This window comes from Panthera leo, chromosome B1 (assembly GCF_018350215.1).
Source record: "Panthera leo isolate Ple1 chromosome B1, P.leo_Ple1_pat1.1, whole genome shotgun sequence".
In the NCBI taxonomy this organism is placed as follows: Eukaryota; Metazoa; Chordata; class Mammalia; order Carnivora; family Felidae; genus Panthera; species Panthera leo.
The window spans coordinates 65,842,951-65,857,893 of NC_056682.1; the positions used below are offsets into that span (position 1 = coordinate 65,842,951).

At 35.7% G+C, this 14,943-nt stretch overlaps 1 protein-coding gene across 1 annotated transcript in view; it reads left to right on the forward strand.

Annotated features, from left to right (window-relative positions):
• Window positions 1–227: 227 nt before the first annotated feature.
• The window catches only part of FSTL5 (follistatin like 5), a 793,609-nt gene continuing 778,893 nt past the window's right edge, over window positions 228–14,943 (forward strand). The window contains exon 1 of the mRNA XM_042935151.1: window positions 228–272. Coding sequence (XP_042791085.1) covers window positions 247–272 — 26 coding nt within the window. The 5' untranslated portion in view covers window positions 228–246. The remainder of the gene's footprint in view (window positions 273–14,943) is intronic.

Genomic DNA, 14,943 nt, shown 5'->3' on the forward strand with positions numbered 1-14,943 from the left:
TAATAGATAATTAATCTATTATTAATCTAGTAAAGTATTTAAATCTATACTGTAATGTATATTAGACATTTACAAAGAAGTGAATAAATGTAACATACTTTAAAAGCTATTGAGTGTGTGGTATCTTTCCTTTGTCTTTCCAGATGCTTCACTACCTGTCTCCACCATACTCTGTATCTCTGAGGCTTTGCAGAGGGCTTTGCAGTTGAGTTTAAAGAATGGGTCGTATCAAAAGGACATCTTGGAATGGAAAACTTCAAAACAAGTTTAAGGTATTTATTCCTCTATTTCTAGCTTGTGAGGTTTCCCTGACTAGCTGCATACCTCTAAGTAAAGTCTAACCTTCTGCAATGGAGGCGTCTCTGCATAGTCTTTCTTTTGCGTAGAATCCAATAACTGTTTCCCATCCAACCTACCCCTTCAAGCCCATTGGTGTTTGAGTGGATGATGACACTAAGACACTATGCCTTAGGCTTCTCTGTTAGGGCTGCCATAACAGAGTACAACATACAGGGTGGATTAAGCAACAAAAATGTATCATCTCATAGTTTCAAGGCCAGAAGTCCAAAATCAAAGTGTTATTAGACTAGGGGACCGTCCTGGTTCTGAACTCAAGTTTGGGTGCTCACCCTAGAAAATCAGTACTCAAGAGACAAGTGATGGTGGAAAAGGAAAAGATGCTTAATTGGGATGCCAGAAATCTGGGAGGATGGTGGACTAAGGTCCCAAATACCATCTCCGCCAGTTTAGGTGAAGCAGGAAGTTTTTAAATGGGAAGGTGAGGAAATGATAAAGAGGCTTATGGGCAAGAGAAGCTGGTGCTCAGCAGTTAGTCATCCATCTGCATGACCTGAACAGACAGGCTGGTATCAGTGGAGGCTGTTTTTTAATGTGCTCAGGTCTGGTCCTTTCTCCCTCAAGGCCAGTGGTTTGTAAAATCTCAAGGAAAGTGTGTTAGTTCTGCTACAAACTATGGGGCTTAGGTTGGCAAGCAAGGAATACATCAACCTGAGATAATTTAACCATTAAGACCAGTTGGAATGTTGATACAAGGTATACACAGGATCTGTTCCTTCTGATGATGCTGTGAGGGATCATCTGTTCCATGCTTCTAATGGTTTACTAGCAATTGCTGACATTACCTTGCTTGTAGACACATTGCCCTTATCTCTGCCTTCATGTTTACATGATAATTTCTGCATGTGTGTCTTTCTCTGTGTCCAAATTTCCTTTTTAAACATTTTTTTTAATATTTATTCATTTTTGAGAGACAGAGTGTGAGTGTGGGAGGGGCAGAGAGATAGGGAGGCACAGAATCTGAAGCAGGCTCCAGGCTCTTAGCTGTCAGCAGAGAGCCTGACACGAGGCTCGAGCTCCCAGACCGCTAGATCATGACCTGAGCTGAAGTCAGATGTTTAACTGACTGAGCCACTTAGGCGCTCCAAATTCCCTCTTTTTAAAAGGACATCAGTTATATTAGATTAAGAACCACATAATGACCTTCTTTTAACTAGAGTGCCTGTGTAAAGATTCTGTCTCCAAGTAAGGTCACATTCTCAGGTACTGGGAGTTAAGACTTAAACATATCTTTCTTTAGAAGATACAATTCAATGCAAAAGACTGTTGGCTCAGCACTGTAAACAATCCCCTTATTAAAGTCTCTTCAGACTACCCAATTTGAGAGTTCTACCTGATTTTCCGACAGAGTTCTGAACAGAAGAGCATTAACAGCAGCTCTCAAATGTGTTGTACCACATGTATTGAAGTATAATGATTACCTGTTTTCAGATCAAGAATGTCAAAGAGTATATTATGTATTTCCTAGTACAAATGCATCTCTAGAACACAGACCATAGCATTTCAGTCACAGATATCCAAGATATAAAAAATCAAGTTTTACTCCCCTTGGTTTAACATCAAATGGTTTTAGAAAATTTACAAATTCTGTAAGTGTGTGTGTGTGTGTGTGTGTGTGTGTGTGTGTGTATGTGTGTGTGTGGCAGTTTTAAGTTACTAGTATGTATGTATGTATGTATTTATGTATGTATGTGTGTGTGTATGTATGTATTAAATTTTGCATCCAAATTAGTTAGCATATAGTGCAACAATGATTTCAGGAGTAGATTCCTTAGTGTCCCTTACCCATTTAACCCATCTCCCCTCCCACATCCCCTCCAGTAACCCTCTGTTTGTTCTCCATATTTATGAGTCTCTTCTGTTTTGTCCCCCTCCCTGTTTTTATGTTATTTTTGCTTCCCTTCCCTTATGTTCATCTGTTTTGTCTCTTAAAGTCCTCATATGAGTTACTGGTTTTTAAACTTAGTACTTTTTAATGGAAACAACTTGACCAAAAATCTGTCACAGAATTTTGAGACCCATTAAAACAAAAGTTTAATGAGAAAAAAACCCCAAGAAACCAGTTGCCATAACAAAATTAATCGAATTTTTGAGACAGGCAAAAAAATGTGTTTTTAAACCATGCCTATGTAAATTTTTGTAAGTCAAAGATATAGTAAATAACTCCCATTTCTCAGTTATTGTTTTTAAATTATATTTATTTATTACTTTTTTTTGAGGGAGAGAGAGAGAGAGAGAGACAGAGCATGAGTAGGGAAGGGGCAGAGAGAGAGGGAGACACAGAATCCAAAGCAGGGTCCAGGCTCTGAGCTGTCAGCACAGAACCCAAGCAGGACTTGAACCCATGAGCTGTGAGATCATGACCTGAGCTGAAGCCGAACGCTCAACTGACTGAGCCACCCAGGTGCTCCACCCATTTCTCAGTTATTTTTGCCTAATCATATACATTTTGACTTGTAAGGCATCTGTATGGTGTTATTGTTAACAACTCTCATACCTTTCTCTTCAAATGCCATTGACACATTTACTATGGAACACTACACAGAGAATTGATCAATTAGCATCCATTAAGTTGCTGCCTTTAGTACATTAGGGATGAGCACTAGTAGTACTACCAGCAGGAACAGTAGTCAGACTGTTGTGGGACGGGTGGCAATGCCAGGAGTTAGAATGGAACATATTTCTTAAATAATGAAAAGTTGTTCCAGTTGAAGTAAAAACAGGATCACTTTATCACAGAGTGGGAGTGGTGATGATGCTGACAGAAATGAGCGTTAGAATAAAAATGGAAATGGTATCATTCTAATGTTAAAAAAAGAGACAAAGTAAAACAAAGTCAGTCTGCTAAATGCTTACTCTTTCCCATTTTTAAAAAGATTTACATTATATTTAGAGACAGAGCATGAGCAGGACAGAAGGGCAGTGGGAGAAAGAGAGAGAGAGAGAGAGAGAGAGAGGGAGAGGGAGAGGGAGTGAGAGGAAGAGAGAGAGAATGTCAAGCAGGCTCCCCCTCAGCACAGAGTCTGCACTGGGATTATGAACGGAGCTGAAATGGAGTCTGATGCTCAACCAACTGAGCCATCCATGCGCTCTGTGCTTTCCTCATTGTTTTTAGTAATAAGGTGATTTGGGGGTTATATATAAGAATAATATGTAATTATTCTTCCGAGCCATCTCATACCTTTAAAATAAATGCTAAATTGACTTTTAATAGCATATTTGCAGGTAAAAAAAAGAAGAAAGAGGGAAAGAGTAGTTGGCTTTAAGTTCTGTTTTGCCAAGATCTTTGGTGCTACAACAAAAGGAAGGTCATATGCGCCTAAATATTTACAGTAATAGTAGGAATGTCCTAATTCTTAGAGGATGCCAGTCATCAGAAAACATGAATAGACACTTCTCTAAAGAAGACATCCGGATGGCCAACAGGCACATGAAAAGATGCTCAACGTCGCTCCTTATCAGGGAAATACAAATCAAAACCACACTCAGATATCACCTCACACCAGTCAGGGTGGCCAAAGTGAACAAATCAGGAGACCATAGATGCTGGCGAGGATGTGGAGAAACGGGAACCCTCTTGCACTGTTGGTGGGAATGCAAACTGGTACAGCTGCTCTGGAAAACAGTGTGGGGGTTCCTCAAAAAATTAAAAATAGATCTACCCTATGACCCAGCAATAGCACTGCTATGAATTGATCCAAGGAATACAGGAGTGCTGATGCATAGGGGCACTTGTACCCCAATGTTTATAGCAGCACTCTCAACAATAGCCAAATTATGGAAAGAGCCTAAATGTCCATCAACTGATGAATGGATAAAGAAATTGTGGTTTATATACACACTGGAGTACTACGTGGCAATGAGAAAGAATGAAATATGGCCCTTTGTAGCAACATGTATGGAACTGGAGAGTGTGATGCTAAGTGAAATAAGCCATACACACAAAGACTGATACCATATGTTTTCACTCTTATGTGGATCTGAGAAACTTAACAGAAACCCATGGGGAGGGGAAGGAAAAGAAAAAAGAAAAAAAAGAGGTTAGAGTGGGAGAGAGAGCTAAAACATAAGAGACTCTTAAAAACTGAGAACAAACTGAGGGTTGATGGGGGGTGGGAGGGAGGGGAGGGTAGGTGATGGGCATTGAAGAGGGCATCTTTTGGGATGAGCACTGGGTGTTGTATGGAAACCAATTTGACAATAAATTTCATATATTCAAAAAGAAATAAAATAAACTACCAAACTACCAAGAAAAAAAAAAAAAAGAAGAAAAAGATGCCAGTCATTATACTGCCATTTCCTCTGCTCACTTGTTTAAATGTCATACTTCTGGGAAACAGGAAAATGAGCATGTGTAAAAACAGAGGGGAAATGCTTCAGATAACAAGGCTGCAGAAGAGATATGAGAATGGGGCACCTTGGTGGCTCCATCATTTGTGTCTGACTTTTGATTTCAGCTCAAGTCTTGCTCTCAGGATTGTGAATGCAAGCCCCACTTTGGACTCCACGCTGGGCAGGGAGCCTGCTTAAAAAAACAGAGAAAAATGCAATGAGGGTAGAAATTCATGGACATCATAGTTGAATCTGGAGAGACCCTACAGAAAAAGGAAAATATAACTTTAAAGTTATGAAAAAAAAGAGGAGAAATGAAAATAGAAAAAAAGGAGAATAAGAGAATTTTATATTATTTTGAGAAAAATTCAGTGAAAAGAATGAATTTCAGTGAATGAATTGGGTGAAAGGTAAGGAAAATGATGCTAAATCTGGAAAGCATGACTTTTTATTGTCTAGCAATTCAAATCAGGAGTTTCCCTGATCTTATAATTGAGGTTGTCTGGATTCTATGCCATGGAAGGGAGGAGCATAGCTAATGAGAAAACCACTTACTCATTTAGGCAATGATCAATAATCATAGAGATTACTGTAAACTAGGCAATGAGTCTTGATCTTAGGGGACACTATCTGTAACCAGCTATGTCCTTTCCTTCATTACTTCTATTGTCCTTAAGTCCTCATATACAGACCCATTGGTATCTTATATCTACTGGCCTCTAGTTAAGAATTAGTTTTCTCAAAGGTAGAGAATAAACCAATGATATCAGCCTCCTCCATTTATGAGGTTAAAAATTATTGTGACCCTCAAATCTATATGCTGGTGATTCATTATTCATAAGCATACACACACACACACAAACATACTATCTAGAAATAGGCTCTGAGAAATCTCTGATACAATATAAGTACCTATAAACCTCTGGAGTCAAACATCTCAAGCCACCCACCCCTATTCTCACCCATGGAAACAAAATAAAATGAAACAAAACAAAACAAAACAAAACAATAAATACTGCATTGATCCAGCCTATAAACCTGGACTTGTGTCTGGGAGAGACAGCTTGTAACTATCAATGTGGGGGGGTGGAAAAAACACAGTTTTTGGATCAAGACAGTTTTAAATATGAATCCTAATTTTAATCCTTTCTAGACATGATACTTTTTTAGTATTATTTTCTATTTGAGTATAATTGACACACAATGTTAACATTAGTTTCAGGTATATAACATAGTGATTGAACAAGTTTATACATAGTGCCACATTCACCACAAGTGTAGCTGCCATCTGCTTAGTTACATTATTATTAAATATATTCCATATGCTGTGTCTTTTGTGATTTATTCATTCCATAACTGAAAACCTGTGTCTTTTACTCCCTTTCACCTATTTTGCCTGAATTGCTTATAGCCTCCCCTCTAGCAACTCTCAATTTGTTCTCCATATTTATAGTTCTGATTCTACTTTTTATTTGTTTATTCAGTTGTTTGTTGTTTTAGATACCACTTATGAGTGAAATCACATGGTATATGTCTCTCTCAGTCTGACTTATTTCACTTAGCATAATACCCTTTAGGTCCATCCATGTTGTCTTAAAGGTACAATGTCATCTTTTTATGGCTGTGTAATATTCCTGTGTGCGTGTGCGTGTGTGTGTGTGTGCATGCGCATGTGCACATGTGCATGCCACATCTTCCTTATCTATTCATTTGTTGATGGACACAGTTTGCTTCCATATCTTGGCTATTGTAAATAATACTGCAATAAACATAAGGGTGCATATATCTTTTCATACCCAAGAATGGAATTATTGGATCATATGATATTTCTATTTTTCAATTTCTTGAAGAACGTCCAAACTGTTTTTCAAAGTAGCTGTACCAATTACTTTCCCACCAATAGGATATGAGGGTTCTTTTTTCTTTAAAATAATAGTTTTCTCCCGTAAGATAGTGATATATTTGAGGATGAACTTTTAAAATTATGGATAAAAATATAACAAAAAAATGCCATCTTAAATATTTTTAAGTGTACAGTTTAGTAGTGTTAACTATTTTCACATTGGTGTATGGACAGATCTCTAAAACATTTTCTTTAGAAAACCGAAACCTTAAACCCATTAAACAATAAGTCCCCATTTCCCTGTTATCCACACAACTGTCAACTACCATTATATATTGTGTTTCTACAAGTTTGGTGGCTTTGGATACCTCACATAAATGTCATTGTTTTGATTACTTTAGCTTTGTAAAATGTTTTGAAACAAGGAAATGTGAGGCCTCCAACCTAGTTCTTTTTTTATTTTTCTTTTCAAGATCATTTGGCTCTTCAGTGTCCCTTGAAATTCAGTATAAATTTTAGGATTTTTTTTATATTTCTGCAAAAGAAAATTCCATTGTGATATTGATAAGGATTGTATTGAATCCGTAGATTTTCTTGGGAAATATAGGCAATTTAACAATATTAAGTGTCTAATTTGTGAACATAAAATATATTTTATTTACTTATATCTCCTTTAATTTCTTTCATCAATGTTTGGTCATTTTCACTGCATGAATCTTTTGCCTCCTTGGTAACATTTATTCCTAAGTATTTTGTTGGTTTTGGTGCCATGGCAAATGGATTGTTTTCATAATTTCTTCTCAGATTATTGATTGTTCATGTATAGAAACACAGCTTGTTTTTGCATATTGATTTTGTATAATGCAACGTTACTGAATTTATTTATTAGTTCTAAGAGTTTGTGTGGTGTGTGTGTGTGTGTGTGTGTGTGTGTATGGAATAGATGGTTTTCCACATGCAAGATTTTTTCATTTGCAAATGGAGATATCTTTCCTTTTTTCCTTTCCAGTTTGGATGGAAACTTGTTATTTCTTTTTCTTGACTAATTGTTCTGGATAGAATGCTCAGTACTATGTTAAATTGAAGTGGCAAGAGTGGCATCCTTGCCTTGTTCTTGATTTTTGAGGAAAAACTTTCAGTCTTTCTTTTAATGTTTATTTATTTTTGAGAGAGATGGAGAGACAGAGCATGAACAGGGGAGGGAGACAGACACAGAATACAAAGCAGGCTCCTGGCTCTGAGCTGTGAGCACAGAGCCCAGCATGGGGCTTGAACTCACGAACATGAGATCATGACCTGAGCCAAAGTCAGACACTTAACCAACTGAGCCACCCAGGTGCCCCAAAACTTTCAGTCTTTAACCACTGAGTATGGTATTACCTAGAACTTTTCGTATATGGCCTTTATTACACTGCTGCAGTTTTCTTCTATTCCTAGTTTCAGGAGAGTTTTTTACTACAAAAGGGTATTGAATTTTGTCATATGCTTTTTTTTTCCCCATGACTTAGGAGGATCAGATGGTTTTTGTCCTTTATTCCATTAATACAGTGTAATACATTAATCGATTTTTATATGTTAACCCATCCTTGAATTCCAGGAATAAATCCTACTTGAACATGGCGCATAACCCTTGTAATGTACTATTGATGTATTCTTTCCTATGGCCACTTCTTACCTGAAATACTGCAGCAGACTTCTAGCAGTTTTCCCTGTATGTAGTTATGCTGTCTTAAAGACAAATCTTCATTTAACCATCAGAGAATTCTTTTAAGATATTACTCAAATTTCCCTCCCCCAAACCTTTCAATGACTTCTCATCAAAATCAGTACCAAATATAACACATTGTAATGGGTCAAGAGGCTGTACATGGCCAGCCCACCTACCTCTCTGAGCTTAATCCAATCCCACCATCCTAGTTTTCCTTAGCATCTTTTGTGCTTGCTATTCCTTCTACATGGAAAATTTCCTCCAGATATTTATAAGACTCTTATTTTCCTCTTTGCCAAGCTTCAAATATTTCTTTCATTTGGAAGGCTACTTTGGACATTCTAACTGAAATATATCATCAACTTCTCTTTATGCTTACATCAACTATTTTGCATAAGTCTAATAAATATAGGATAATATGATAACTATGTATTTTTTAATAATATGTATGTTTAGATTAAGTTTCTCTCCTACTATAAAATATATTTACTAAAATTAGTACTATCTTTTTTTTTTGTCATTAGTATCCCCAGTGCCTATTATAGCACCTGACTGAAAGAGATGTTCAAAATATACTTCTGTAAAAGTAAAATCCCTCCTTTATATTCCATAGCAAACTATTTCTCTAAAATCCACACATTCCTAATTTTAGCTTCACTTTCATGACAATGTGAGTCAATCTAACTCAGTGAGGTATAACTGTGAATGTAACTTAGAAGTAAATTATTTTTTTTTCATATTTGGAAATAGACTTGAAACATGGTTAAAGTTGAATTGCTATCCAGTCATCTATCTTTGTCAAAGTATTTTATAAAAATGCTAAGGTTGGAGCAAATGTAATGAACATTTGTAGGAAAAAATATGAACTTCTGTAATAGATGAGGTGGAGCATGTTGAGAATCCCCAGCTCTGGTTTAATGAGGATTGATTAAATGTTAAAATGATAATGAAACAAGGGAACCGGAACTATGAATTGAACACAAAGATAGGTAATAAGGCAGGTTGTCTGTGGACTGAAACTGAGGAAACAGCTTTGTGAAGTCATCTAAGATTAGTCTGGTACATGTATTGTATAGCTAAGTGAACCTTGTCATTTGCCTAGTAAGTGTATAAAAGAGCGTGCTTACTGGGCCTGATTTGAAATAAAAAATATATAAATAACCAAACAAAACATTGAATTATGTGTGCACTGAGTTGTTGCTTAAGTCTCAGGCATCTGATTACTTTAATGCTTTTTCATAAATTTTCTTTACTAGTTTGTCTTGATATTTTATGCTCAATAGTAAACATAGCAAATAGAACATATTAATCTTCAAGACTCATTTTAAAATGTGTTATTTCTTTTACTTCACAGCTTTTAATTCCTTTCTAACATTTCACTGGCTAATGGAACACTTTTATTTATTCAGTATAAAATGTCCTCATAGAACTATTTTCAGTAATTTAAGCAACATTCTGTAAAATAAATAAAAATAAAGAACTCTTTTGGCTAAGGCTTTATGAAACAATTTAGTAACATTGTATTGCCATCCATAATTGATATTCACCTTTGAGGATAACTTAAGTATAATTGTTTTCATGTATAATACCTATATTGTATTTGCTCCATAATTCTATTTTTATACAAATTAGATTAGTTTGATCACTATTTTTAGAGAAAATAACTATAATCTATGTATAATACATAAATCCTATAATAAGCAACATTTATTCTATTTGCCACATGTTTTCTTTTATTACTGGACTATAGATTCTTTAAATATCTCAAATACTATCTGTTGATTATTGCTTTCATTAAGCAAGCTATAGTTCATATCATTCTTTTTTTTTTTTCAGTATGTGAAGTTTATTGTCAAATTGGTTTCCATACAACACCCAGTGCTCATCCCAAAAGGTGCCCTCCTCAATACCCAACACCCACCCTCTCCTCCCTCCCACCCCCATCAACCCTCAGTTTGTTCTCAGTTTTTAAGAGTCTCTTATGCTTTGGCTCTCTTCCACTCTAACCTCTTTTTTTTTTTTTTTCCTTCCCCTCCCCCATGGGTTTCTGTTAAGTTTCTCAGGATCTACATAAGAGTGAAACCATATGGTATCTGTCTTTCTCTGTATGGCTTATTTCACTTAGCATGACACTCTCCAGTTCCATCCATGTTGCTACAAAGGGCCATATTTCATTCTTTCTCATTGCCACGTAGTACTCCATTGTGTATATAAACCACAATTTCTTTATCCATTCATCAGTTGATGGACATTTAGGCTCTTTCCATAATTTGGCTATTGTTGAGAGTGCTGCTATAAACAACTACAGCTCGGATTGAAGAGGCAGAGGAGAGAATGGGTGAACTAGAAGATAAAATTATGGAAAAAGAAGAAGCTGAGAAGAAGAGAGATAAAAAAATCCAGGAGTATGAGGGGAAAATTAGAGAACTAATGATGCACTAAAGAGAAATAATATATGCATAATTGGTATTCCAGAGGAGGAAGAGAGAGAGAAAGGTGCTGAAGGTGTACTTGAAGAAATAATAGCTGAGAACTTCCCAGATCTGGGGAAGGAAAAAGGCATTGAAATCCAAAAGGCACAGAAAACTCCCTTCAGTCATATCATTCTTTTAACTCACAAGAAGGAATACTACATTAGGAGAAATTAACGTTTGCCAATTTCTCTACTGCTTTTAAGCAAAACCAGTAGAAAATTACAATAAATTCAACTAATAAATTACTATTGATTATATGGTTGGTATATCACTCAACTTAAGGTTACTCTTTAATTATTTAAAATGGGCATGTAAACAGCCACTAGGTAATAGTTACGTTTTGTATATCAGTTTGAAAACTTGGGTATGCATTTTCTTAATTTTTTAGAATCTTATAAATTGTATTTGTGTTATTAACAAAATAGTGGTAAAGGGGAACTGAATATGTATCCAAGTGAGGCTAACAAGAATTTTGTCAGTGTTTTCCATGTGGGTTTAGTTTAAAAGTTCTATACTTCAGTCTAAGTTTGAAGTATACATACTTGAGTTATCCTGGTTTATATCTTCTCTCCTACATTTGCCAAGGATAAGTATAGATTAAGAATCAATAAAATGCTTTACAGGGTAAGATAAGACATCTCAGTCAATGTCAGGAACTTGAAACTTAGGAAACAAACTGTATATTGCTTACTTTCATACGATAAATTTTCTGTCCACACTGTTCTTAGAAGCTGACATATCATTCTTTTTATTTCCAAAGTACTCAAAGAATGTTAAACTATTTGTTACATAAATATTAGGCATAATTAAAATTCTGGTGATCTTAAGACACTGGTCAGATAAACATCTAATTTTTTTTCATGTTTATTCATTTTTGAAAGAAAGGGAGACAAAACATTAGTGAGGGAGGGACAGAGAAAGAGGTAGACACAGAACCTGACGCAGGCTCCAGGGTCCACGCTGTCAGCTCAGAGCCCAATGCAGGGCTCAAACTCAATGAACCGTGAGATCATGACCTGAGCCAGGCGCCCTGGTAAAATGAACATTTTAAATACTTACAACAAAATACAACATTCTTGAAATAAATTACCAAATGATGATGCTAATATTCTTACTGAGAAGGTAAAATTGTATTTTAGCAAATGTTGAATTCAGCGGGAAAATGTTCAGACTTTTATTCTTTTAGCAGATATTTAATAGGCTTTTCCCACCTGCCAGTTTGTGTCTAGCAGATGAGGATATAGAAATGAGCAACGACAGAAGGCCAAACTCCCCTTTAGGGATAGACAACAAACATAAAATAAGTAAATACACATATCTAGATGGTGTGTTTACTATGAGACAGAAATTCACATTATGTTATGATATCAAATTTATAAATCCTAAGTTTTTTTTTTTATGGATATAAAATTTTTAAATCTAAGGTTCTCCCCCTACCCCCAGGATAATCACTATCTAGTGATTAGAGAGAGGAATTAAAACAAAAAAACAAAGTATGAATAAAGACAGAATGAGCATCATGATAGACTTCTACAGTGGTTTCAAGGAAGGGTCACAGTTCGCAAATAAAATTTTATGAAAGAAATAACATTCAACATACTCTTGAAAAATAGGTAGATTTTGAAAAGTTAAAAGTGTAATAAATGAAAGCATTGCCAAATATATTAATGCAGTCATTTAGTAAATATATACTGAACACTTATGTTATAGGCAGCTCTCTCTGCACACAGAATACACGTATGAACAAGTTGGGTCTTGCACTCAAGGAACTAACATTCAAGTAGGAGAAGACAATACTGAGGGATGAGGAAATAAATGAATGAATTATCTATTTTCAAACGTTAATACATCCTATGAAGAACAAGTAGTGGTATAATTGTTAAAAGGTGGCAGTATAGAGTATTGGTAGGCAAAAGAAGTCCACTCCATGGAGCTAAATGCTAAGGTCCTAGCCATACGGAAATCTGGGAGAACAGAATTTGGGAAGAGGGTGCATCAAGTATGGAGTGAACATTCACATGGGTGTGAACATTCACATGTTCAAAGAGTAACAAGATTGCTACAATGATTGCAAGTCAGTGAAGATAAGAGCAGGAGTGGAGTCTGACATCAAAGATGTGAATGCCTAATAGTGGAAGGACCTGTGAACAATGGTTAGTAATTTAGATTTTTTAAAATAACAAATGGAATGTAAAATTTTAAGGAAAGAATCAACATAATGTGACATATATTTAAAAAAAATAACTGCAGTTAATGTGAGGAAAACATATTTTCAAGGAGGTAAGAAAGTAAGAGATCAGTTTGGCAATCAGATAATAGGAGATGATAGATGATGTATAATATAGATAATTGTAGCTTGGACTAAGGTATGTACCTGTGACAAAATAAACTTACAAAGTTCAGTGATACTTGTGCTGTCCAATTTTAATTGACTTCAATGTAATTTTAAATGAGGAATTAAGGCAAAGCCAGTAATTTTACGTAATTTAGTAGACAATAGTAACTCTCAAAAGGTTTTTGTTTTTGTTGTTGTTGATGATAGTGGGTCTATTTTATTTCTTCTTCAATAACTCTTGATCTTTCAAAGAAAGTTATCATATGAAGCTTTATTATTACCTTGCTGAAATTAAATTCCTTGAAGTGTGTACAATTCTTTAAGCACTCCAATGGGCAATTGCTATTTTCCCTGACTTGTTCTTAGTTTATACATGATTTTCACTTTTTTTGGTCATCTCTTTTATTATATTTATGATAACTATTGCCTTTTTACTTGAGTTACATGCCTATTATTTTATCCTTCCCCTTCTAGCCCACCCAATGTGCACATTGTCACTCCCCTTCTAAAGTCATCATTTAGGAATTTGGAAACTCTCAAATTATTGGACTTATAGAATTAAGTATATTAAATTTTGATTCTATACTATGAGCCAGGTATGGGCTAAGATTAGAAATCCCATAATGAACTCTTTCATGGAGGTTCATGTAGGAAATAGGATACATGCTTAAATATGCAATTATATGTAATGTAATAAAGTGATAATTTTGAGGAAATTAAAGATTTAGTTAACCATGATGTTGGCATGTCTGATTAAGACTGCAAAGAGGAAAAAAGGACTACAAAGGATGGAATTAGGAATTCTTCCTGAAGAAAGTGACATCTAAATTGGGATAAAAAGAACTCAAAAGTTAAGCAATCGGACTCTGAGCTTTAACTCTGATGAATGGAGGTGTTGTTCAATAAGAAAAGGATCATAAGAAGAGATTTCAGTGAGATAGATAAATTCAATATGGGACATGTGTTTCAGATACCTGTGAATTATTTTTATTGCAATTTTATTGGGAAGTACCATTTGTCTCTGAGCCCTGAATCAGGTCAGCAAAATGTAGAGGGTTGTGGAAAGAGTGGAAGAGAATTTCCAGACATGTAGAATAATAATTGACAAGAGTAGGATTTGATTCCTGAGAAATATTTCAGAATGGCAGAGGAGGAGGAATCAAAAGGACAAAAGGAGGGGAGAGGGAGGGAGGCAGTGAGGGAGAGAAGGCAAGAGGAAGGATACAACTTGAGAAGGAAAGCAAAGAAAGAGAAAAGAGGCAAAACTGAAAATTATCAGGCAATTTCTCCAAAACAACAGGGTGTAGTGTCACAGAAGCCAAATAAAGAATGTCTTCCAATGCAGGCATGGTCAACAGTGTTAAATGATTCTGAGAGTTCAGGACAGGAAAAGTATCTTTGAAATTTGTTGGAAAGTGAATTATTTTGATCCTGATCAGAGCAATTTCCAAAGACTATGGGGAGAACACACAGTAAAGATGGAAGTATTTGGAGAATTAAGTGGAAGAGGAGAGAGCATAGATAATAATTTGATACAACTTTTAAAAAAATTTTAAAATGTTTATTATTGAGACACAGAGCATTGGCATGGGAGGGGCAGAGAGAGAAGGAGACACAGAATCCGAAGCAGGCTCCAGGCTCCATCTGTCAGCCCAGAGCCCGAAGCAGGGCTTGAACTCACAAACTGTGAGATCATGACCCGAGCTGAAGTCAGACACCCAACCGACTGAGCCACCCAGGCACCCCTGGATACAACTTTTAAAAAGTAACTCTTCTTGTCTCATTTGATTCCCTTCCATGACCCTTATGCACCCCATGCTTTTCTAGACTTGATTATTTTATAAGCCATAAAACAAAACAACAAGCTCCGATTTTTGTGTCCACCCCCCGCCCG